Source organism: Garra rufa, chromosome 4 (assembly GCF_049309525.1).
Source record: "Garra rufa chromosome 4, GarRuf1.0, whole genome shotgun sequence".
Lineage (NCBI taxonomy): Eukaryota > Metazoa > Chordata > Actinopteri > Cypriniformes > Cyprinidae > Garra > Garra rufa.
Window position 1 is genome coordinate 22,957,828 of NC_133364.1, and position 23,300 is coordinate 22,981,127.

At 34.9% G+C, this 23,300-nt stretch overlaps 1 protein-coding gene across 1 annotated transcript in view; it reads right to left on the reverse strand.

Moving 5' to 3' along the window:
* Window positions 1–2,374: 2,374 nt before the first annotated feature.
* Window positions 2,375–23,300, reverse strand: part of LOC141332837 (protein phosphatase 1 regulatory subunit 12A-like) — a 52,707-nt gene continuing 31,781 nt past the window's right edge. Inside the window, exons 3-15 of the mRNA XM_073837794.1 lie at window positions 22,888–23,007; window positions 22,660–22,806; window positions 20,681–20,771; window positions 18,757–18,936; window positions 18,476–18,644; window positions 16,382–16,509; window positions 16,050–16,115; window positions 13,108–13,124; window positions 12,897–13,023; window positions 12,702–12,806; window positions 10,836–10,883; window positions 9,581–9,631; window positions 2,375–3,038 (exon numbers count right to left, since the gene is read on the reverse strand). Of these exons, the coding sequence (XP_073693895.1) occupies window positions 2,952–3,038; window positions 9,581–9,631; window positions 10,836–10,883; window positions 12,702–12,806; window positions 12,897–13,023; window positions 13,108–13,124; window positions 16,050–16,115; window positions 16,382–16,509; window positions 18,476–18,644; window positions 18,757–18,936; window positions 20,681–20,771; window positions 22,660–22,806; window positions 22,888–23,007 (1,336 nt within the window). The 3' untranslated portion in view covers window positions 2,375–2,951. The remainder of the gene's footprint in view (window positions 3,039–9,580; window positions 9,632–10,835; window positions 10,884–12,701; window positions 12,807–12,896; window positions 13,024–13,107; window positions 13,125–16,049; window positions 16,116–16,381; window positions 16,510–18,475; window positions 18,645–18,756; window positions 18,937–20,680; window positions 20,772–22,659; window positions 22,807–22,887; window positions 23,008–23,300) is intronic.

Here is a 23,300-nt window from a genome sequence, read left to right on the forward strand (position 1 = left end):
AAAACAACTAAAGTCACAATAAAAACATCCATATATTCACATATACATATCTTCATATCATATGATAGAATTCCTCATTCTGAACAACTTTGCCTCTAGGACCACTTGTCAATCAAACTGTTATTTTAATATTTGAGATTTAAAAAGCATACTTTGGGGAACTAGTCCTAGGTTTTAAACTCAAACTCAATCAAATCAAGTGCAGTACAATTCTCTAGACTGTCTTGGTCAATAATTATCAAAAAAAATTCGAACCTTTGCATTTGGACAGCTATAACAGGGACATTCATATATTCATCTTTCTTTCTTTGCATAGTTTACCCAAAAAGCCTAAAAAATCCTAAAAAGAAAGCCCACAACTTCTTAAAACAATGCATAATTTCAATCTCAACAAGCATGCAAAAGAGATTGGGCAAAAAAAAAAAAAAAACACTAATAGCTAATAGCAAAGGTTAAAACAATGTTTGTATTAAACATATGTGACCCTGGACCACAAAACCAGTCATAAGGTTACATTTTACAAAACTGAGATGTATACAACATATGAAAACTCAATGAATAAGCTCTGTTGATGTATGGTTTGTTAGGATAGGACAATATTTGGCCGAGATGCATCTATTTGAAAATCTGGAATCTGAGGGTGCAAAAAAATCAAAATACTGAGAAAATCACCTTTAAATTTCTCCAAATTAAGTACTTAACGCATATTACTAATCAAAAATTACATTTTGATATATTTATAGTAGGAATTTTACAAAAAATCTTCATGGAACATGATCTTTACTTAATTTCCTAATGATTTTTGGCATAAAAGAAAAATCAATAATTTTGACCCATACAATGTATTTTTGGCTATTGCTACAAATATACCCCAGCGACTTAAGACTGGTTTTGTGGTCCAGGGTCACATATAATGAAATGCAATTTTAACCATTAGATGGCATTAGAAGACCTCTAATGGGCTCATTCAACCCACTGAAAAAGTGTTGTCTCACAGGATTTATACCAGAGCAAGCATGTTATGTCTGTAAAGCGAAACATATGGAGCTGTAATCATAACTGTACAAAAATGATTACAAGTGCTCACTGTTTTATCACCTCTATAGTGTTTGTTTCTGATGGAAACTGCAGTGATATGAATTTATTGGTACGTATTTCACTTCAGAAGTTCCTTACAGGTATGTTTTCATAATGAGATCAGGTTTTCACATCTAAAAAAGTGTTTGATTCATCAAAGAATGTCAAGAGAGAAAAAAAAAAAAAACGACACAAAAGCAGAGAGATTTTTACAATGTACAAGTTTATTTTAATTAACTCTCAGTGGTTGGTAGTCACAGCACAGCTTGCACGGATGAAGCCACACATCTATTTTACAAGATGATGGGAAATTTAAAAAGGAAAAAAACAAAAACAAATTAAAAACCTAAACCAAAGAGGAGACAGCTGACAGTCCAACTACAGCGACATTTTTTTCCGACTACAGTATTTTAAGTAAAAGGCCACTGAAATGCATAAAACGTGTTTCCGATGCATGGACTTCATCTGACGCGGTGGCAAAAGTTCGCTAAACCGGACAGCAAGACTCCTGACATGGCATTGACAGTGCATGTAGACATTGTAAAAAGGACTGGGTTAGCGATATCTAGGATCTTCTTTTTAGTGACAACACCTTGGCTAATACTACAGCTTAAAAAAAAACAAAAAACAAAAAAAAAAAAAACCAGGAAAAGGAAAACAAAAAAGATAAAAGGAAAAAAAAATGAACAGCACTCTTCCAAAGATACTGAATAAAATGTGTGAAATGTAGTGAAGCAATTATATTATTATCTCACAATTACCGTGAACACTTTTAAAACTGAGAAGAAGAGAGAAAACAAAAACGCACTGAAGACGTGCAGCCGCCCCTCCTCGAAGAGGGCGGCTCTATTGTTATCCAATGACTTTTTCTTGACTATAAAAGAAGAAGGAAATAGTTAAAACACACTTTGTCCTCTGGAGTTGGTATATTTCAATAGTAACAGACAGGGAACCATAAACGCATGCCATGTGCTGGTCTCAAACAATACATACAGGTATATACAACTTCACTCAGTACCTGCTAAAACAACGTGAGGAGTACAAGATATAAACCAACAACTACACTACAAACTCAAAGAAACGAGAGAAAGAAGTCGGGGAGGAGGAAGGAAACCGGGGTGAGCCACAAAAGTGCTGAAAGAGTGAACATTTACTAGTGACGGACTCATTCTTAAAGCATTCGTCGAGAAAGAACTGCATATATTGCACATAAGTGAAAGCTTGGATTCCACGAGGTCCACCTAATCGGGGTCCGGAGGAAGTGTGCGGAGCGTGCGCCAACATTGTAGAATGCTGGGAAGTCTTCTGCTGAGAGACAGTGCCTCCGAGGACGAGGCGGGACTTCTAGCGCGATTCGGGATGGGGGTGGATGAGGACAGGAAGAGGAAATGGAAGGGAGAGAGCTGCACATTGCATAACACATCTATACAGGAAGATTTAAAGAGCAAAACAACAACAAAAAAAGAAGGATAGATCACAAAAAGAAAAAAACAAAAAAAAAAACAAAAAAAAGTGTGGCACAAATAAAATCAGGTGTTCTGTGACAGCCAAGAGAAATTTGATGCAAGTGACGTATGTACAACTAAGGCTTATTGGTTAAATAGTTTTTCGGAGGCTTTCCCCGCCCGCAAAGTGTTCGATGCCATTCTCTCGTCTAACGCTTTTCCTTAGTTCTGTAAACGCAGTGGTTCTGTGTGAGTGGTGAGGTGGGCGGACCGAATGGGCGTTCGGTGGAGCGGAGAAGCGAGGGAAAGCTGGGGACTGAGAAACGGAGGAGGGGGTGGGGAGACGGAGCCTTCTTGTCGCCGTTGTCTCGTATTAATATCTAGATGTGCAATACCGTTACTGCCGGAGGTTTGTGGGGAGGGTCTTTTCTATTTGGAAAGCTTGCTTATGACTCGGATCAGCGCTCCGTTTTCGTCCTTTAGTCTCTGGTTGTCTGCTTTCAAGTCTGGTAGCGTCTGGAAAAGAGAGAGAAGAGGAGAGGGACGGGTTAGATTTGCAGACAAGGATGAGTGCTGTGTTGTTGGCGTGGCTCTAGAAGCTGATGTTTGGTAATTGGCGCGTCCTTCCTTCCTTCTTCCAAACAGCATTTCCTATTCAACACAACCCACACCCCTTTTTACCAACATGGTGATGGTGCTTGATTTGTAATCATAGAAATTACAGTTCTGGGATACTGGGGAAAAAAAGGCTTGTCAAGGGCTTCTAAAAATGGACAAGAAACAATAATAGCATGATAACGTCTAATCACTGGGCCGGTGACAATTCCCTCCATATTTTTCATATTTTTCTGACGATATTCAATACGTATGTGACCCTGGACCACAAAACCAGTCATAAGGGTCAATTTTTCTAAATTGAGATTTATGCATCATCTGAAAGCTGAATAAATAAACTTTGATGTATGGTTTGTTAGGATAGGACAATATTTATAAATGAATACAAATATTGAGAAAATCGTCTGGCCAAGTTAAGTTCTTAGCAATGTACTACTGTATTTCCTATCATAACTGCATTTATAATAATTCAATAGTAATTTAGTTCTTCATAGATTTTATTTCATAGATTCAATTTGACATTTGCAGTTGACTTTTATGGACCAATTATATATGTATTTTTAATTTTTATATTTGATACTTTTAACAAATTTGACACTTGTCTGAGAATGTTAAGTTACACACATTTATAGAGTTAAATATATTTAAGCTTTAATATATGTGACCCTGGACCACAAAACCAGTCATAAGGTAAAATTTGACAAAACTGAGATTTATACATCATATGAAAGCTCAATAAATAAACTTTTTATTGATGCATAGTTTGTTAGGATAGAACAATATTTGACCGAGATACATCTATTTGAAAATCAAAATACTGAGAAAATCACCTTTAAATTTGTCCAAATTAGGTTCTTAATGCATTTTACAAATCAAAAATTACATTTTGATATATTCACAGTAGGAATTTTACAAAAAATCTTCATGGAACATGATCTTTACTTAATGTCCTAATGATTTTTGCCATAAAAGAAAAATCAATAATTTTGACCCATACAATGTATTTTTGGCTATTGCTACAAATATACCCCAGCGACTTAAGACTGGTTTTGTGGTCCAGGGTCACATTAAAAATCCCATTCATTAAAATAGGAAGACAAAGTCCTCAAAGTTTTTAAATAAAATGTAAATTTATGTCACATTCACATTTTCTTGATTAAATAAACATTACATACACTACCAGAAAAAGTAATTATATTTTATATTTTTATATTAACAATATAAGTCTCATCAAGTTTGTTTTTTTTAAGCATTTTACATTTATTAAAATAATAACTCAGTAACAATTTAAACAATATATTTTATTTGTGAACTTATTAAGTTAAAAGCTCAGCTATTCTTTTTAATAGTTAACATTTGACTACTTTTGAATTTTTCGGATGGTCAGTTATCAAAAAACTCCCACAGATCGTGTTTTTGTTTTATTTTGATGTAACAAAGAGGTTATATCTAAGTGTGTGAGTTTTTATTGTTCATCTAGACTGATTCACAAATGCGTAATGCGCAAAAGAGGCAGGGTTAACGCATGAACCAATCACAGCCAATCATATTCAATCATTATTATATTAAATCATTTCATGACTTTCCCTTATTCATTCTCAATTACCCCCCAACAAACCCATCACAAGCTTTAGGGTGTCTGTTAAAACTCAACAGGCTCAGCGGAGGCCTCCCGCTGTAACTTTACTAGCTGGTGTCACTGTTGGCCAAAGTTTCTTTAGAAAAACGGGTGATTTATACACTTTTTAATGATGTTTTGTAATATAAGCACCGTTTTATTTTAAAATGGAAATAAGCCAGCGCTTTTGAGTTTGCTGACTCCTCATCACCAGAACCAGCACCAGCACCATTTCGGTAGAAAAGGGACCATATACCCACACACGCACACAAATCAGCAGGCACACCGCAGTTCAACGGGAAACCGTAGCCATGCACTCTCAGATGGAGGGTAAAGATGAGGACAGCACTCAGGCCAGACGGTCCTCTCTTTCTTTGCACACACAGAGTCCCTTTGTGCGTCCTCCACTGGACAGAATAAATAAAGGGGCTGGAACACAAGAGGGTCTCAAAGTGTCTGTATAAGCCACAACACCGAGTGCTATTTGACACCCGAGCCACTTCAGTCTTCAGGTTACAGTGTTGAAGTGGAGATCTGCAGCTGAGATTTCACCCCCTCTGACCGTACACTGCACAAGTCAGGAAAACTACTCCACTAATTGGACTAACTGGAAAATGATTTCTGTAAACGCAACCTCATGTTTACAAAAAACGGAAGCGGCAACTACGTAAAAGGATCAGTTGGGAGAAACTAATAAGCTCATAACCTGATCCAAATCTGTGTGACTTTCTTTCGGTTTCTGAACAACTAAAGGAAGTTAAACAAAAAGACATTATGTGACCCTTCACAGGCCCTAAAATAGAAAGAGAGTCAGAAGGACGACTTTTATGGTGCCTTTTTGACTATTATGGAGTTTTACAGTCCCAGTAAGCTTAACGGTACATTGCTAGATAACTCTCACGAAAGTCATACAGGTTTATAACACTATGGGGGGCAAGTAAATGATGACAGGGCATTTATTTTTGGGTCAAATATTTCTAAGAAGAACTGTGTGCCAGTGAAAACGTTAGATGTTTTGCACTTTGCAGGAACACAAAGAAACAACTTCCTTGTGATAAACTTGCAGGCTGACACTTACATTTTAACAGTGTAATGATACTTCCCAAGAGAGAGGTTTACAGTTTGTGAGTGCTGCAGTTGTAGACTGGAAAAATGCATTAAAAACAGTCTATAAAAACAGTAAGTTCACAAAACAGAACTGAGTCAAAGAAACAGAACTTAAAAACCTGTGTTTGAGGCCTGTCGGCAAACGGATTACAGCCAAAAAATGTTTCTCATTCTGTATACAATCGGCTAGATTACGCTAGAAAAGCTCCAATGTCATTTAAGCGTTTGCCAGCGACAATCTGTGGATTAAAATGCATGAGTTTCCAGAAGCCATGCAATCCAGATTAGCCTTAGGCAGAGCGTAAATAGCAGTTCAGCTCCAGAATTAAATTTAAAAAAAATTGGGACTGTGGGGGAAAAAGAGGTGGTCTCCAAAATTAAAAAAGCAGATTTCACAAAAACCAGTCAAGCACCTCATGCAAGATGCTGGAGTCATCCAAAAGGAACTGCACTTCACAGCAACACATTCAAAAGAAAGGGCCAAAAAAGTTCAAACAAGCTGAAAAAAAAAAAAACAGTACATTTTATTACTAAAAAAAAGAGTTTTAAAAATTGCAGGAACTTGTGATTCATATGAGATGTTTAATGCAAATATACATTTTAGTATTGACATTTGTATAAAAATAAATAAATAAATATTTGATTCTAAATGATAGTACAGTTTTATAGATGTCATTTGTAAATGTCATAAAAATCTTGAGAAAAATATTGTAATATAAAGTTGTTTGTAAAATGCTATTTGCCCAAAAATTATTTTACATAGCATTTAAATGACAACATTTTAATACTGATCAAAAATTTCGCAAATACATAATAAAATATACAGTATTACATAGCATTTTTTTTTTTTTTTTAGCAATAACTGTACTGTGTTTAAAAAAAAGAAGCCCCAAAAGCCTCCCCAGGGAGTATAGAGGGAGGCGGAGCATCAGCTCAGACACGGGCTGGCACCTGCCTTTATATGGGCGTGGGCGGAGCTGAATGGAGCATGAGGAGGGGTGTAAAGGGGAGGTGGGGGCGGGTCTACAGGTCTGCGGCGGGCAGGTGGCTGCAGCCCTGCGAGATTTTGGAAAGCACGCGGGCCAGCGCCCTGTTCTCTGCCTGCAAACGCTCGTTATACTGACGCAGAGACTTCACCTGCTTTACCTGAGGAAGATTCTACGAGAGACAGAAATACAGACAGAGAGAAGGGGAAAGAACGATAGAGGAGAAGATGACAGACATCAGACAAAAATAAAGGCAAAAGAGGAATAATGTATCAACGTAAAGTATTAAAGAAAGCGACAGATCATGAAAGAAAAAAATGGAATCACAAAAATAAGAAGGAAAAAACAGACTGTAAAAAAAATGTAAAACCAAAAAAAATTAGTTATGAAAACTTTTAGAATTATGGAATTAGATTTATATGCTTAGTATATTAATCACTAGTTTCTGTAAATAATAATTTTTAAAAAGTGCAAATATTGTTTACAGGGCACACTTGGAGTCAAAAAGGAGGGAAATACTCTAGATCAAATTAATAAATAAATAGACTTTAGAAATGAGGACATCCCATTATGTCCCCAAATTTTTGCCAGATTTAGCTAAATTATATGGCTATACTGTCTATTGGCCTCAAAGTATAGTTGGATAAACACCCACAAACACACATACACAAACAAATACACAATCTCTTATGAAATGAGGTGATTTCAGCGGAGACCACTATCATACTAAAATGCAGAAAGATTCAAATACGCAAATGCTATAGAAAGGCAAAGGCTATAGAAAATGTCTTACAACACCTCAAAACATAAATCCTGCTAACCTTCTACACACACACGTTTTTAACATTAAAGTTTTTGTAGCCACCACAAAAATATTTTAGGATACGCATGTTAGAAAAGAGATCTAAAAGAATGTACAATATGGCTGAAATGGTAAACTGGGATTTATCACACTCACTATAAACAGATATAATGAAAAAAAATAATAACAATTCACACACTTATATACAGTGCCCTCCACTTATATTGCCACCCTTGGTAAATTTGAGCAAAGGTGGATGTGAAAATAAATCTGCATAATTTATCCTTTTGATCTTTTATTCAAAAAATTCTAACCTGTCATTGAAGTAAAACAATGGAACCTAGGGGGGAAATCTCATTATGAAATAAATGTTTTTCTCTAGTTCACGTTGGCCACTATTATCGGCACCCAATTACTGCAACATCGCAGAGTTTTCTCCAACAATGTCTAAATGAGTTTGGAGAACACCTGACAAGAGATCAGAGGCCATTATTTCAAACAGAATCTCTCTAGATTCTCCAGAATCTCTCTCTTCCCAGCTTCATGTTGGTGTTTCTTCTCTTCAGTTTCTATACAGGGTTCAGGTCAGAGAACTGGAACGGCCATGGTAGAAGCTTCATTCTGTGCTCAGTGATGCAATTTTGTGACACAATTTTGTGTTGATTTTGATGTTTGTTTTGGATCATCGTCCTGCTGGAAGATGCAACCATGGCCCATTATAAGATTTCTAACAGAGGCAGTCAGGTTTAGATTTTTTATCTGCTGGTATTTGATGTACAGGACCTCCGGCAGAAAAATAGGTCCACAACATTAAAGAACCAGCAGTATTTTTAACCGTGGCCATGGGTTACTTTTTTTATCCCTGTCTGCACCAAAACCATCTGGAGGGTTAGCTGCCAAAAAGCTCATTTTTAGTTTCATCTGACCATAGAAGCCACTTCTGTTTGAAGTTCCAATCATGTCTGAAGAGTGAATATGCTGGAGTTTGTTTTTGGGTGAGCCAGGAGGATTTTTTATTGAAACCCTCTGGAACAACATGTGGTGATGTGGGGGCTGTCTGATCATTTTTTTTTAGACTTTCTGACCCCAAGACTCAACAATTCTCCACAATTCTCCAACTGTGATCCTTGTAGAGTCTTTGGCCACTCAAACTCTCTTCCTTATCGTGCATTAGGATAATACAGACACACATCCTCTTCTAGGCTTCTTAGAACTTCTTAATTATTGCCCTGATGGTGGGAATGGGGATTTTCAATGCTTTAGCTCTTTTCTTACAGCAACTTTCTATTTTGTGAATCTCAACAAACTTGTTTTGCACATCAGAACTACATTCTTTGGTTTTACTACTTGTGATGGATGATTAAGGGAATTTGGCTTTTGTGTTCCTCATATTTATAATCCTGTGGAACAGAAAGTCATGACTGGACAATTTTATACTCCTAGTGTGATAAAAAATTTTTAATAATAATGGGAATACGCTTCAAAGTTATTTTACTTAGACAAATTTTTAGGGGTGCCAATAATTGTGACCAATGTGAACTACAGAAAAACATTTATTTCATAATGAAATATCTCCATTTTCCATCGTTTTACTTCAGTGAAAGGTTAGAATTGTGTGTATTTTTCAAATGAAAGACCTAAAGGATAAACAATGCAGATTTATTTTCAGTCACCTTTGCTCATATTTACTAAGGGTGCCGATATTAGTGGAGGGCACTGTACAAGCCTTAAAGACCAAACAAAATTGAGGGGAAAAAAGTCTGTTAGAACATGTAATCTATAAGATAGCATACTTAGCCATGTAAACACAAACACATAGATTTAGCCATATAAACATATCTACAAAGATGGACCAAAGTTCAGTTAAACATCAATTTTGAATAAAATGTTTTCATTGATCTTTGTAATGGTAAAAAACCCAACAAAGTACCTTCAGTTCCTCCTCCATCTCAGAGATCTTCCTTTCTAAAGCTCTTCTTTCCTGGAGACACACACACAAACACACACACACAGACAAGTTAGCGCACATGGCCATAAAACACACAAACATCTACATTACTCACAATCACTGCAAACAAAGAAAGAATCGTGGATGCATCAGGTGAACGAATATCAAAACAGAGAGAAGTGAACAAAGTGAAGAGAACCACACACTGCTTAGTGAAGCAGATCAAGAGCTAGAAATATAGTTCGGTTTATTCATGCTCACACCTAGTCTGAGCACATTAAGCTACTTAATAACTGTGTAATGTCATTAAAGCAATAATTATTTAAAAAATGTTAAATAATATACTGTTTTTATCATTTTACTTGTAAAAAATAGAATATAAATATAGTAACGTGTTTCTGGAAAAAATTGTTTATTTGAAATTAGTAATTTAAAAAGAACAGTATGTGTATATAGGCATGTGCAAGTTGTTTCAACATCAAAATACAGCGTAATGTAAGGAATATTGTAGATTATTAATATGGTACAATGTGGCTAAAGGCACACCTTAAGAAAAATGTGTTGCTCACTGTTTAATTGCAGAAAAAATATGTTGTACCCTACTGATGTAAATTAAATAATGGTAAATTAATGTAACTGTAAAAAAGAAAATTCGAGTTTCAGAATGATTTCCACACACATGCAGATACAACGTTTGAAAGAGAAACCACACCGTACTCTACATCTCACATGATAGAGTCACGTTTTCAAGTCTGGAAAGGTGTGATTTAAAGAAAAAGAGTGAAAGATGTATTGTGATTGGCTGATGGGGTTTGGTTGTAACCCCCTGGGGCTGTGAGAGGCACGTGATTCAGCCAGTAGCAGAGCTGTAAACACTTTAAATTCAGGTTAAACGTTACCCAAAGCACCCAGATGAGCTTGAGACCTGCCTGCAACCTTCAGACATAAACCAGTGTGGAACAGTTATCAACCGTTTGGCCGATGGAGGCCAGAATTCAGCATTTATCTGGATCGGCATCATCTCCAAAATCTCATCATTTAAGGTGAGACATGCTGATGTGGGGCTTTATCTATAAAGGATTCTCACTGGATCCCCCAACATTGCATTAGTGTGATGAACACCTGCTCAACTATTGCCGTGGCACATTAACTTGGATGGGGAATGATGAGTCGATACATTTAAAAACTCTACATATATGTTTGTTGAGACAACAAATTAAAGTAACAGTTGTTTTACCCTTTTCTCCATCTCCAGCTGTGACCGATCAGCAAAGCGCTCCTGCCTCTGTAACACAAGCAACACGATGGATGAGTTCAGGGAAAGTGCAATCACAAAAGCACTATTCTTTCTTTTTCTGGCCTGGAAATCATTTTGGTTGGATTTTTTTGGATTAATTTGATTAGATCGGAATAATTTATTTAGATGATTAAATGATTTCTATTATTTTTCTGCCCATCCCAGACTTAAAATTCCTGATATTTCTAGGCTTTCCGTGACTGATGCAACAAGTATTGAAGTGACAGTATAAAATTGAGCATTTAGGGCAATTTAAGTTTAGTTTAGTTTAGTTTAAGACCCAATTCTAATCTCTCTTTCCCCAACCGGAAAATCATACTTGAAAACATAGTCATATTTCACATTTTCCACGACTGTGGCAACCCAGATACAACACAGCCGTATGAGTATTATAACGCTCACGATTCATTTTAATGTTAAAATAATTATTGTTGTTGAAGTTTTTGGGCAATGAAAGAAAAAAAAAATGCTATTTTACTTTATTTTATAATTTAATTTAATTTTAATTTATTTATTTTCCATAAATTTCTAATCTCTCTTTCCCTAGTCGAGAAATCATACTTGAAAATTCAATCATATTTCTACATTTTTCATGACTGTGGCAACACAGCCATATGAGAGTATTATAACACTCACGATTCATTAACCTTAAATTATTGTTGAAGTTTTTAGACAATCAAATAATAAAAATTACTATTTTATTTTATTTTATATTATTTCATTTATTTTTCATTAATTTCTAATCTCTCTTTCCCCAGTCGGGAAATCATTCTTGAAAATTGATTCATATTTCTACGTTTTCCATTGTTGAAGTTTTTAGGTAATCAAAGAAAAAAAAAAACTATTTTATTTTGTTTTATAATTTATATAATTTTTTATTTTATATACATTTATTTGTTTGTACAATAATTTCAAATCTCTCTTTCCCTAGTAGGGAAATCATACTTAAAAATTCATTCATATTTCTACATTTTCCATGACGGTGGCAACCCAATCTGATGCAACAAAGCCGTATGAGAGTATTATAACGCGCACAATTAATTTTTAACGTTAAAGAATAAATTGAAGTTTTTAGGCGATCAAAGATAAAAAAAAAATTGTATACTCTGTATTTATTTTAATTTTAATCTTATTTTAACCACCATTTATTGCTAATCTCTCGGATCCCAGAAATCATACTTGAAAATTCACTGATATTTCAACATTTTCCATGACAGTGGCAACCCTGTCTAATTCAACAAAGCAGTGCGAGAGTATTATAATGATCACAAATTAATTTTAACATTAAAGAATGAAATGAAAAAAAAAAAAAAAAAAAATCCATCAAGCCATTTATTTTATTTCAGTTTTTTTATTTGACTTTATTTTAGTTATTTTATTTTTAGTGTTGTTCTATTTTAGAGTCCATTCACTTCTAAACTCTCTTTTCCCAGCAGGGGAAATCATACTTCAAAATTTCTTTCATAGTCCTGCCTTTTTCATGACAGTAGCAACCCTGTTTTTATTTTGATTTAATTTTAAATGTTATTTTATTTTAGACTCAGGAATTCATACTTAATTCACTCAGATTTTTACCATTACCATTTTTTCCTTATTCGTGACAGTGGCAACCCTGTCTAATTTAACAAAGCAAATAATAATAATTTTAACATAAAAGAAAGAATTGTTGAAGTTTTTCCCGAATTAATAAACTACAACAAACTACAAATAATTGGTGTCTCTTCAAATGCAGATGACATATGGGCCAACTTTCCTCCGTATATTTCTTATGTTGTGTCAGTAAATGTATTCTGGACAGGAACTCACCTGTGTGGCTTTCTCCAGCTGCAGTTTCAGGTCTGACAGCTCCAGTTCTGTATCACGTAACTGAGCTTTCAACTTCTCATTTTCAGATAAAATCTGCTCATAAAGCTGCAAGCGGAAAGAGCATGTTGGGTAAACACTCAACAGTAAGGAAACCATTATTTAACGGGGCGTAATCATACAGCGCAAAGTTTGTACCTTCTTATAATCAGTGGTGTCGTCTCTTTCGTAGCGGGAATACGGTCGCCGGCTCTCCCCAATGCCACGGCTACTCAAAGACTCGTAACGGTCAAGGGCGGAAGTGCTAATAGAGACAGGGTCATTCCTAAAGAGGGAAGAATAAAGGTTACTTATCCATGTGCGTGTCAAAATCTTCATCTTAAGTGACCTGGTGTTTTTGGATACATACCTGGATAGTCTGTCGCTCTGTGGATGTGAACAAAGAGAGAGAGGAAGTTATTACACAATCTGTACCTTCTGTTAATCAATCACATGCTCATAATGCATTGAGTGTGTCTGTTTGCCTAGTGTCTAGACTAGCAGAGCGTCTAGAATGCAGATTATCAATTAGTCTGTGATAGATTGTGACGCTCTCATTCCCGGCTCTGATGGCCTCCTTAATGCTGCTATTTAATGAGAGTCTGCGCGGGTCAGCAATCTATCATTTACCGCTCTACAGTAAAGGACGTGTTTGAAGACATCTGGGTGTAATCCATTTGATTTTGCGCTAATAAGAGTCATGCTTCAAAAGGTTCGGCTTCAACGCGGGTGTCACATTTATCAAGGTGGAAGTAAAAGGACTTTGGTCATCATTCCCCCTCCTCCCATTTTTTTTCCTCAGAGCGCTGAAACCTCTCAGCCCTGCTGGGCTTTTCTTCATGAATTCCTGATCAGCAGCCAAGATTCCTGGGTCTGATCTTATTCCCCAGCCGCTGAGAGCACACATAGGGTATTGGAACGAGTTTGGAATGGCATACTAACCACTATTTGTGGAAGGTAGTAGTATGCAGTATACTGCAGTATACAATGTAATATTCCGTATGTATGGGACTGTTTCAATTGGACAAAACATGCAGTAATCCACTACATAATACTTGATGTGTGTGGCGAATGAACCAGAGCAATGAACTTTGATTACTGGCTAAGTAGTAAAAAATATATATATATAAAAAAGACTGAAATCAGAGACATCGATTTTCAGCTGATGAAATTTTAGAGTCGCAATTTACACTTAATAATAACAATATATTTACAATTTACATTTATATATTCAGACTTGTAATTTTTTTTCACTACTTTTTATATTCCTGATTGACATTTCTATATTAAGATTTTTAGCTTTATATTCTGATTTACTTTTTTAAATTCAGACCTACATTTAAATATATATGCCGATTTATAAAAATAAAAATATGCTTTATAATATAATATAATGTAATATAATATATAATAATTTATTTTAATAAATTTAAAATAACATTTTAAAATAGCATTACCAATTTTAAATATACCTGTCTGTGTGTAAAATATTACAAATTATATATAAATTATATATAACAAAACCTTGTTACTTTACTTATTTAGATGTTGGCAAAAAAGTATATATTCATAATTTACATTTATATATTCAGACTTTATATAATTGTTTCCTGTTTGGTGCTTCATAAATTTAATATAATATAATAAATATAATATAATATCATGATGTGTTAATATAAAACCCAACTTAAAATAACATTTTAAAATGGCATCAATCAGATTTTAAAAAATCTTAATATTTTAATATTATATTAAAACAATTATATTAATTTGAAATATATTAAGTTACATGAAATACATACATACACACATATATATTTTTCCCTTAATATATATAGTATAATATACATTAATTATATATATATATATATATTAATTTGAAAATATATTTAATTACATGAAAATCTTATTTTATACATTCAAATCAAAAAAATAATATATATTTCCCCCTTTATATTTTAGATATTAAAATAATTATATTAATTTGAAATATATTCAATTACATGAAAAGACCATTTTATATTCATTTAAATCTTATATATTAATATAATAGTTTCATTAGTCTACTGGAAATGCATGAACAAAAAAAAAAAAAAAGTTTAGCATTCTTTATAGGTTTTAAAAAAAAAGTTAATCATAAAAAAAATGAAGTAAAATAGTATTATATTTAAGCATAAACCAAACCTAAACCAAAATCCTCCCTCAAATGTTCTCATTGCTAGCTAAAGACTGAAAACACCATCCCCGTGAGCCACTATGAAGCCTCAGTATTGAGAAAACGACTGGAGCTCAGAGCCTGGGCTGTGAGCAGCTCTCAGGCAATGACCCGTGCGACTGTGCGGCCCACTTCCTTTAGCTGATTGCCCTGGAAGCATACTGAAGCACTCAGCTTTGTGTCAGAACTTCCTTTTCAATACAGACCAGCACACTAAGAGGAAATATGTGCTATTAAGCTAACAAAAAAAACAGCTGTCTCATAAAGAACCCACAGACCCCATTAGATTTTCTTTCATACTGCGGCTCGCTGAACACTTCTCATTTGGAACCATCCAACCAAAAACTGATCTTTAGCTCTATTCGGCAATATGAGAGCTAAATTTAAACCTGGATGACAGGCTGTAACAAGCGCACTTGAAAAAGTGTTGTAATAGGAGGACGATTTGAGGCGTCAGTTGGTTTTTCTTCCACTTCATATGCGCAAAACGCTTCCTGTTCTTTTTCCACTGACCCAACAGTCAACAACAAAGCAGTGCTACTCTTTGTTCCTTGACCTTCCTGACTCAAACTACATTGTCACTTTTGAATCCCTCATTCACGGTTTTCCGGCCAACTGCGTGTGATCTGCTTCCAGGATCATGTTGACACAGGATATGCAGGATATTTATCTTATCCTCGTTGGACACAGTCACACCAAAAGCAACTCATGTGACTAGCCACGTAGTTTCTTTTATCGCTGGAAGCGTGATTTCTCCAGCCAGGAATTGAGCTCTTAACTATTTCTGTAATAGGTGACAGTCATTGGGCTGTGAATCAGGCTGACTTTCATTTTAAGGATGACTAATGCTGCTGGGACAATTCCAGGAAGTTGAAGAGGGAGGAGGGGGTCAGCAGTCAGCAGACACACCGTAATGTGAGTGAATTGTTTGTCCTGCCAAACATGAAGGAAAGACAACCTGTTCTTTGACTATACAAGGTGAAAAACATAGAGCCGGGCAAATGAAGAACCTCAAATTCTTAAAAAAAAAAAAAAAAACAGTCATAATAAGCAGCTGATACATTTGTGTTTGCACTAGTAGGTGAGATGATGTTCACCTGAGGCTCTCCTTTAGTGCTGCCTTCTTCTGAGTCCGATGGATGCTCTGGTTCGTTCTCGTCGCTCTGTAACATAAAAACATTTTAAATTCCATTATATTCCAAAAGCAAAATAAAACAGGGTCCAAAATTAAGTGGCCAATCACCAAATGCACATAAATGCTTTGGCATGAACATAAAATTGAGTTAATGACCAAATGGCGGGTTCGTTTTCTTCCTGGCCAATCAGTAATCATTAGTAATCTGGAGAGGCGTGCAATAATTGGAAATATTTATAACCAAACTGGAGCCTGATTGTCCATATAAAGAGAGTTTGTGTGAGCGTTTCTTACATCCTGGGTCCAGAAGGACACTCCAGTCGAGCGTCTTTTCTCTCGAGGTCGTCTGCGGTCACGTATAGAGCGTGGCTGAGACTTGTCTTCAGCGTCCCTGTCGTCCTCTCTTTCTTTTCTATCGTACTCTGGTAAGAAAACAGATATGTGGTTGTTTATGAGTACAACTGATCACTATGAATATACAATGCCGTTCAAAAGATTCTCTTATGCTCATTAAAAATACAGAAAAACCCCCCCCAATAATTTTGTGAAATATATTTACAGGTTAAAATAATGGTTTTCTATTTTAATAAATCTTAAAATATAATTTATTCCTGTGATGCAAAGCTGAATTTTCATCACCCATTACTTCAGCCTTAAAGGAACACTCCACTTTTTTTGGAAATAGGCTCGTTCTCCAACAACAGCAGTGCTGCTTAATATTTTTTTGGAACCTGTGCATTTTTTTCAGGATTCTTTGATAATTAAAATATTTTTAAAAAACTATTTATTCAAAATAGACTTTTTTTCTAAGTCTTTGCTATCACGTTTTATCAATTTAACACAAACTTAATGAATAAAAGTATTAATTTCTTTACAAAAAATAAAGAATAAAAATTTACTGACTACAAACTTTTAAATGGTAGTTTATTTTGTTCTAATATTTCAGGATATTAGACTGATTCCTGAAGGATCATGTGATACTGAACACTGGAGTAATGATGCTGAAAATTCAGCTTTGCATCACAGGAATAAATGACATTTTAAATATATTCACACTGAAAACAGTTAAACGTTTTAAAAGTTTTTTTCAGGATTTTTGATGAAATACTGAAATACTGATCCCTGTGGAAGTGGAAATCCCTGTTTTATTAATGGGAATGATATGGCTCCAGGACTTTGCTAAAAATTCTAGCTGATTTTATGTAATAAAAATAAATCTTAGAAATTGAATTAACGTTAAACAAAAAAATAAATCTAATACCAGTTTTCTGCAATAAAGTCTGTTTTATTCTTAAGGTAAGAGGGTTTAAATGTAAATAATATTTCAAAATCAAATACACTAATGCTAGTTTGGAGTCGGTAAGAATTTTTTTTAAAGAAATTAACACCATTATTCAAAAAGGATGCAATGAATTGATCAAGAGCTTAATTTAAATAAAATTTCTAAATTAAATAAAACACAGTTCTTCTAAACTTTCTTTTCATCAAAGAATCCTAAAAAAAGGTTAAAAATATGGTTTCCACAGAAATATTAACTAGCACTTAAATTGTTTTCAAGTGTGATAAAAAAATGTTTCGTGACCAAATAAACATGTTTTGATTTAGAGGATCAGTTTTAAAAAGAGAATTTTAAATTTCAATTCAATTCAAGTTTATTTGTATAGCGCTTTTCACGATACAAACCGTTGCAAAGCAGCTGTACAAAAAAATTTAGGTTACTACAATATATTTAGCAATACTGTAAAATCAAATCAAATTCCAAGATTTCAGAAATTCTTTAAGACCTGCACAAAATAAAATGCATGTACTTACAGAATAAACCCATAAAATCTCTAAACAAATTATATATCTCAGATTCTTTTACTTAATTAAACTCGAGCACACATACAAATGAACAAATAAAAATAATATTAGCAAAAAGGCAAAGGAGCTAAAATATACACTCTTACACGCATCTACAACAAAATAAAAGCATTAAGTAAACACTGTCATAATTCATCAACTGTAGATCATAAGCTTTTAAGAGCTCTTATAAGTGTTTAAGAAAACAAAACATGTTTCTTATTGTCATGGGTTTCCGCAAATCAACAATGGAAAAAAATCCTCTTATTGAGAAGAGTAAAAGTCAGATACTACATGAACGCAGACTAAAGCTTGGCTTAGTCAGTTTACAACCATATTACAGGAACTCACTGTCTGTATGGAAAGTTCCTGTAGTGCCACCAAGCCTTATCACTCATTTTCCTTCCTGTGCCATATCAGTCGACTCAAAGGGACCATGCACATATTGTATTTCGCACTGTGACCTTTTCTTGACTATTAAGTAAACTTTCACTTGTACTTTACTGCTGTATATTGCCATAAAATAAAAAAGTTTGTGTGCTATACCTCTCTCAGCATCACGTGTGGTACGGCTATAGGTCGAAGTGAGCCCGGTCAGGCTGTTGGGCCGGTTCAGCGAGGAGGTGCTGTACAGAGAAGAGGAGCTGCTAGAGGAGGAGGAAGGCAGGGTGGAGGAGGCCGTGGTAGTCGAGGCCAACGAGGTGCTCCGGTACTTCTGGAGGACAAAAAAAAAACAAATATAATAACATATAAGCTTAGAATGCTAGTTAGAATTCCACAAACTGTGCTGTTCTCTGTGACCAGGAAGGAGGAGAAGTTTTGCTCACCTCTTCAAAGCTGCGGTAGCGTGACCTGTAGTCATCCTCCTTGGTCTCGGTCTCTTTCTTCTCTTCCTGCTTCTCCTTGTCCTGTTTCTCCTTCTCTTCTTTCTCCTCTTCTCGAGGCCGTGTGGGACGACTGCGACCGATGGTCTTCTCTGCCTCCTGGAGATCAGTCAAGGTCACACCCTGAAAAAAAACAAAAAAAAACAAAACAAGGTCAAAATCATGCCCTGCATTTTTGAGTCTGTTATATGACCGCAAGTTGTTATTGTCTCAATTACTTTGTCATTATTTTTGTAACCGCAACGATATATCTTACGTTAATAAGAATCAGGGCTGGGCAGTAGTTAGGGCCCAAGGAATCCACTTTATTTTTTCCCAAATTCTGTTTTTTCCATTTTCATTTTTCTGGATTCCGTTTTGTTCTGTTTTCATTTTTCTAGACTCTGTCTTAATGATTAAATAAAAAAAATATTAATCATAATGCAAAAAGCACAAGTTTAACAAAAAAATTAAGGCCCTATGAAATACTTTTTTTTTTTTTTCACTCAAATTGAGTTAGATTTTTGCCAAATACTGTGTTTTCCATTAATATTCTGGGTTCCGTTTTAATGGTTTTATTAAATTCGAATTAAAAGCATCTTTAAATAATTGATTTTATTTTTAATTTTTTTTTTTTTTTCAGAAATACTGTGTTGTGTATTTACATTTTATGGTAAATATTCCTTAGAAATAATGTTTAAATATTTGTATTAGTAGTAGAAGTAGTATCATAACATTAAGTAATATTTCTGTCACAATTTATTCAAGTTAAACCATACTTTTATTTTGACAGTTAGCTGTGAAGACCTTTAAGTTTTTATTTGTATATGATATGAGTTTTTTCCTCAAAAGAAACAGTAAATGCTCATTAATTGACTCTCAGAGCAGATCTAGAGTTTATGTTTACACGCTTCAGTGTGTGTAGTAAAGGAAACTGCACGTTTGCGCTATTCATTCACACAGAGACGTGCAGAACATGCAGGATTCATATTAAAAAAGTATTTTTGCCGCTTAATATTCACAAACACTAGTCCGTATCACGGTTTAAGTGCACTGACCTACTTTATTTACCGTTAAATTATACATTATACAGTAAATTCCATTTTTAAGACTGGATTTAACAATTCCGTCCACGCCTTCCGCATCACAGATCAGCCCTAAGTACTGTTACCATGGTACAATAAAAATATACCAATAATAAAATGCTAATTTATTATTAGTTTTCTTTTTTACCATTTAATATTTTCTAAAACATTATATCAATAAAAAAAACATGTAATTTAACAATAAAAATGATCAAAAGCAAAAGACTATTCATGTACACTTTAACTCTCAGAGAAGGGCATTTTAATTTTACTACAACCCTAGACATCACCCAATTTAAGACATTTGTACTCTTAGTTTTAACTAAAGTGTTGCACAACATTTTTGCACTGATGCCAGACTATTCATTTGTTTTTATCTTTAGGCTTCCATCCAAATTAAAAGAAAAAAAAGAATAGAATCAAAAAGATGGACTATTCTCTTGTAAAGTATTTCATTCCCTGGATTATCCGAGAAAAAAAAGGCATTACCACATAATTATGTAATGTATAATTTCAGTCAATATTCTATTATGGTGGTTTATGTTGAGACCTTAGTCACAACCAATGAGGCAACATGGCCTTGCTTTTGAAGAGAGAAAAACTCAGTTTTCTCTCTGTTGTAAACAGTTATTTCTCCCATAAATCCCTGCCACATAGCAGAGCACAGAATGTAATAAATTCCAGGAAGCACATCTCAAAACTCAAGTGAATCTCCCAAAAAAACATTTGTAACCAGCGCTGTGATTCTGTCTATTATTAGAGAGACTTCCTGGAGAGGTGTTTAGCTGATTGCCTAGACTTGCCTGTGTGGACCTCCTGGACTGCCGCGCCTGTCTGGATCTGGCTCTCCTCTGAGACTCGGACTCTTCGTCACGCACAGGGGTGAGGTATGATCTACAGACACAACACAAAGAAACAAAATCCTTTTAGTTAAATGTTGTCGCACAGACAGCTAAAACAAGACGCACTTTTTGTTGTGGCTCTTCAAGGCAGCTTTAATAGGCTTTGGAGAATAAATGAGACAGTTTTTACTTTATAAGGAATGTGACATAATACACACTGTTTAAATTGACTTTAAATGTTGACACATAGAACCTAAATAAACGACATACTGAAGAAAACATCTATTGTGTCTTCTGCTCTTATCCTAATAATAATAATAGTAATACTGGTAAATTTTGAAAAATTTTTGGTAAGGATATTTTTTAGATGTCCTACTGTAAAAATATCAAAACTAAATTTTTTTATTATTAATATGCACGGCTAAGAACGACAACGGCGATTTCGATTTTTTGGCAGTGTGTGTATACTAGGGCTGCACGATACATCGTTTCAGCATCGTCACGATGCTGGGCAAAATGAAAATAAAATTATGTGTGTCCGATTAAAAAAATTACTTTCTATATTTCTAAGCTTTCTATTCACGGATCTATATTTGTCTAATATAAAGTAATTAACTCATATTTAAGGGTTCTTTAGAAACTACAAAGCACACATTGCGTCACCTACTTCATGCATGCAGTCTCTGCGTGCGCACATACTCTTGGTGCGCATGACGAAATGAGTGCGGAACGGGAGAAAAGCGATGAAATGGAAGATTTGGTTGCAAAAAGAAATGCAACATCGGTCATATGGAAGTATTCTGGATACAAAAACGATGATGCTGACCAAAAACAGGTGCTTTGTCGGGAGTGCCTGGCAGTTGTTGCCACAACTCGTGGAAACACTACGAATTTGTTTGACCATTTAAGTCGGCACCACAAAGCACTGTATGACGAATGCAAAACCAGATCAGATTGCCGTCCAAAGCAAAAAACTATTTTGGATGCGTTTGCCAGTGTGACGCCTTACGAGAAGGGCTCTAAGCGACAGAAAGATGTCACTGATGCTATTACATTTCACCTTGCGAAAGACCAATAAACACGGTCACCAAGCAGGGTTTTACAAACACGATCCGCTCGCTTGACATGCCTTATGTTATGCCGTCACGCACTTATTTTTCTCAAATTGCCATCCCAGAGCAGTACAACAAATGCAAGGCACAAGTGGAATATTATGCAGCAACAACCGCTTCAATGAGTAAATTAATGCATACAGAAGCACCAAATTGGTGTATTTGAATATTTATATTTACTTTAAGCAACAGTTCTGAGAAAGAAGCCAATTTTTTTATAGAGTTGTTAAAAAGTTTAATCTTTTGTTAGCTGATGAGCAACACTTGTTTTACTTTGGCTAAACAAAGTATGCAAAACTAAAAAAAAAAGAATCTTCTGACTTTTTTTTTTTAATTTTGTGACAAAACATATTTACTAATCTGTTTTCAAAAAAGAAGTTGTTGAATAAAATGTTAAATTACTAATTTTGTCACTCATGTTAATTCCTTAATGAGATAATGAAGTGTCCTCTTTTCATTCTCAAAATGAGTTCCCTTTCATCAGGGTAAAAGCAACATTCATTATTAATTTCATAACATATTAGAGCCTTGATTTGCCTGAACTGACAGTGAATAAGGTGAGTCAAACTGTTTATGAAACAACCCAAAATAGGCTTTAAAAAGTATCATTTCAGGGTTTTGATTATACTTTTAAATTTTTTTATTCTTTGAAAATGCTTACAAAATTATCCCAATTATTTTTGAATTATTATTTGATTTTTAAGCAGTTCAAAACACCTGATGAACATAAATGAATTTGTACACATCGCAATATATATCGCAGGAAAAAATATATGGCAATGTAATTTTTTCCCAATATCGTGCAGCCCTAGTGTATACTGTATATACCTGCGTCTCTCTCGTCCGTCAGAGCCCAATACAGTTCCAGTAGTGGAGGTGGTAGTAGTGGTGGCTGCAGTGTTGATTGTTGGGATGACCGCGGCCGACTCTTTCTCCTTCTCCTTTTCCTTCTCCAGACTCTCTTCTGCCCAATACCTGTTACGCATCCACACAGTTTACTAACAGAACCTCATCTGAGTGTTTAGTTTGGATGTTTGTGGCTGTGTATGTTCGTACCTGGACAGCAGGCTGCGGTGTCCGGTGGGTGAGGTAACAGAGGAGGTGGAGGTCGTTGTTGTGGAGGTGGAGGAAGAAGTGGAACTTAAAGCATCGTCCTTACTCTTTCCAAACGAGCCGCTATAGCAACACAGACAACAATCAAAGGACAAAACCAAACACAAGAGGAGAGAAATATCTGTCTCAAAAGGAGTACCACAAGATATAACAGGAAAGAGTTCCCTCATTCTGAAAACCCAAGAACAGAACAAAAAAAAAAAAAGAAAAGAAACCTGAGCGCATATGTGACCCTGGACCACAAAACCAGTCATAAGGTTAAATTTTACAAAACTGAGATATAAACATCACATGAAAGCTCAATAAATAAGTTTTCTATTGATGTATGGTTTGTTAGGATAAGACAATATTTGGCC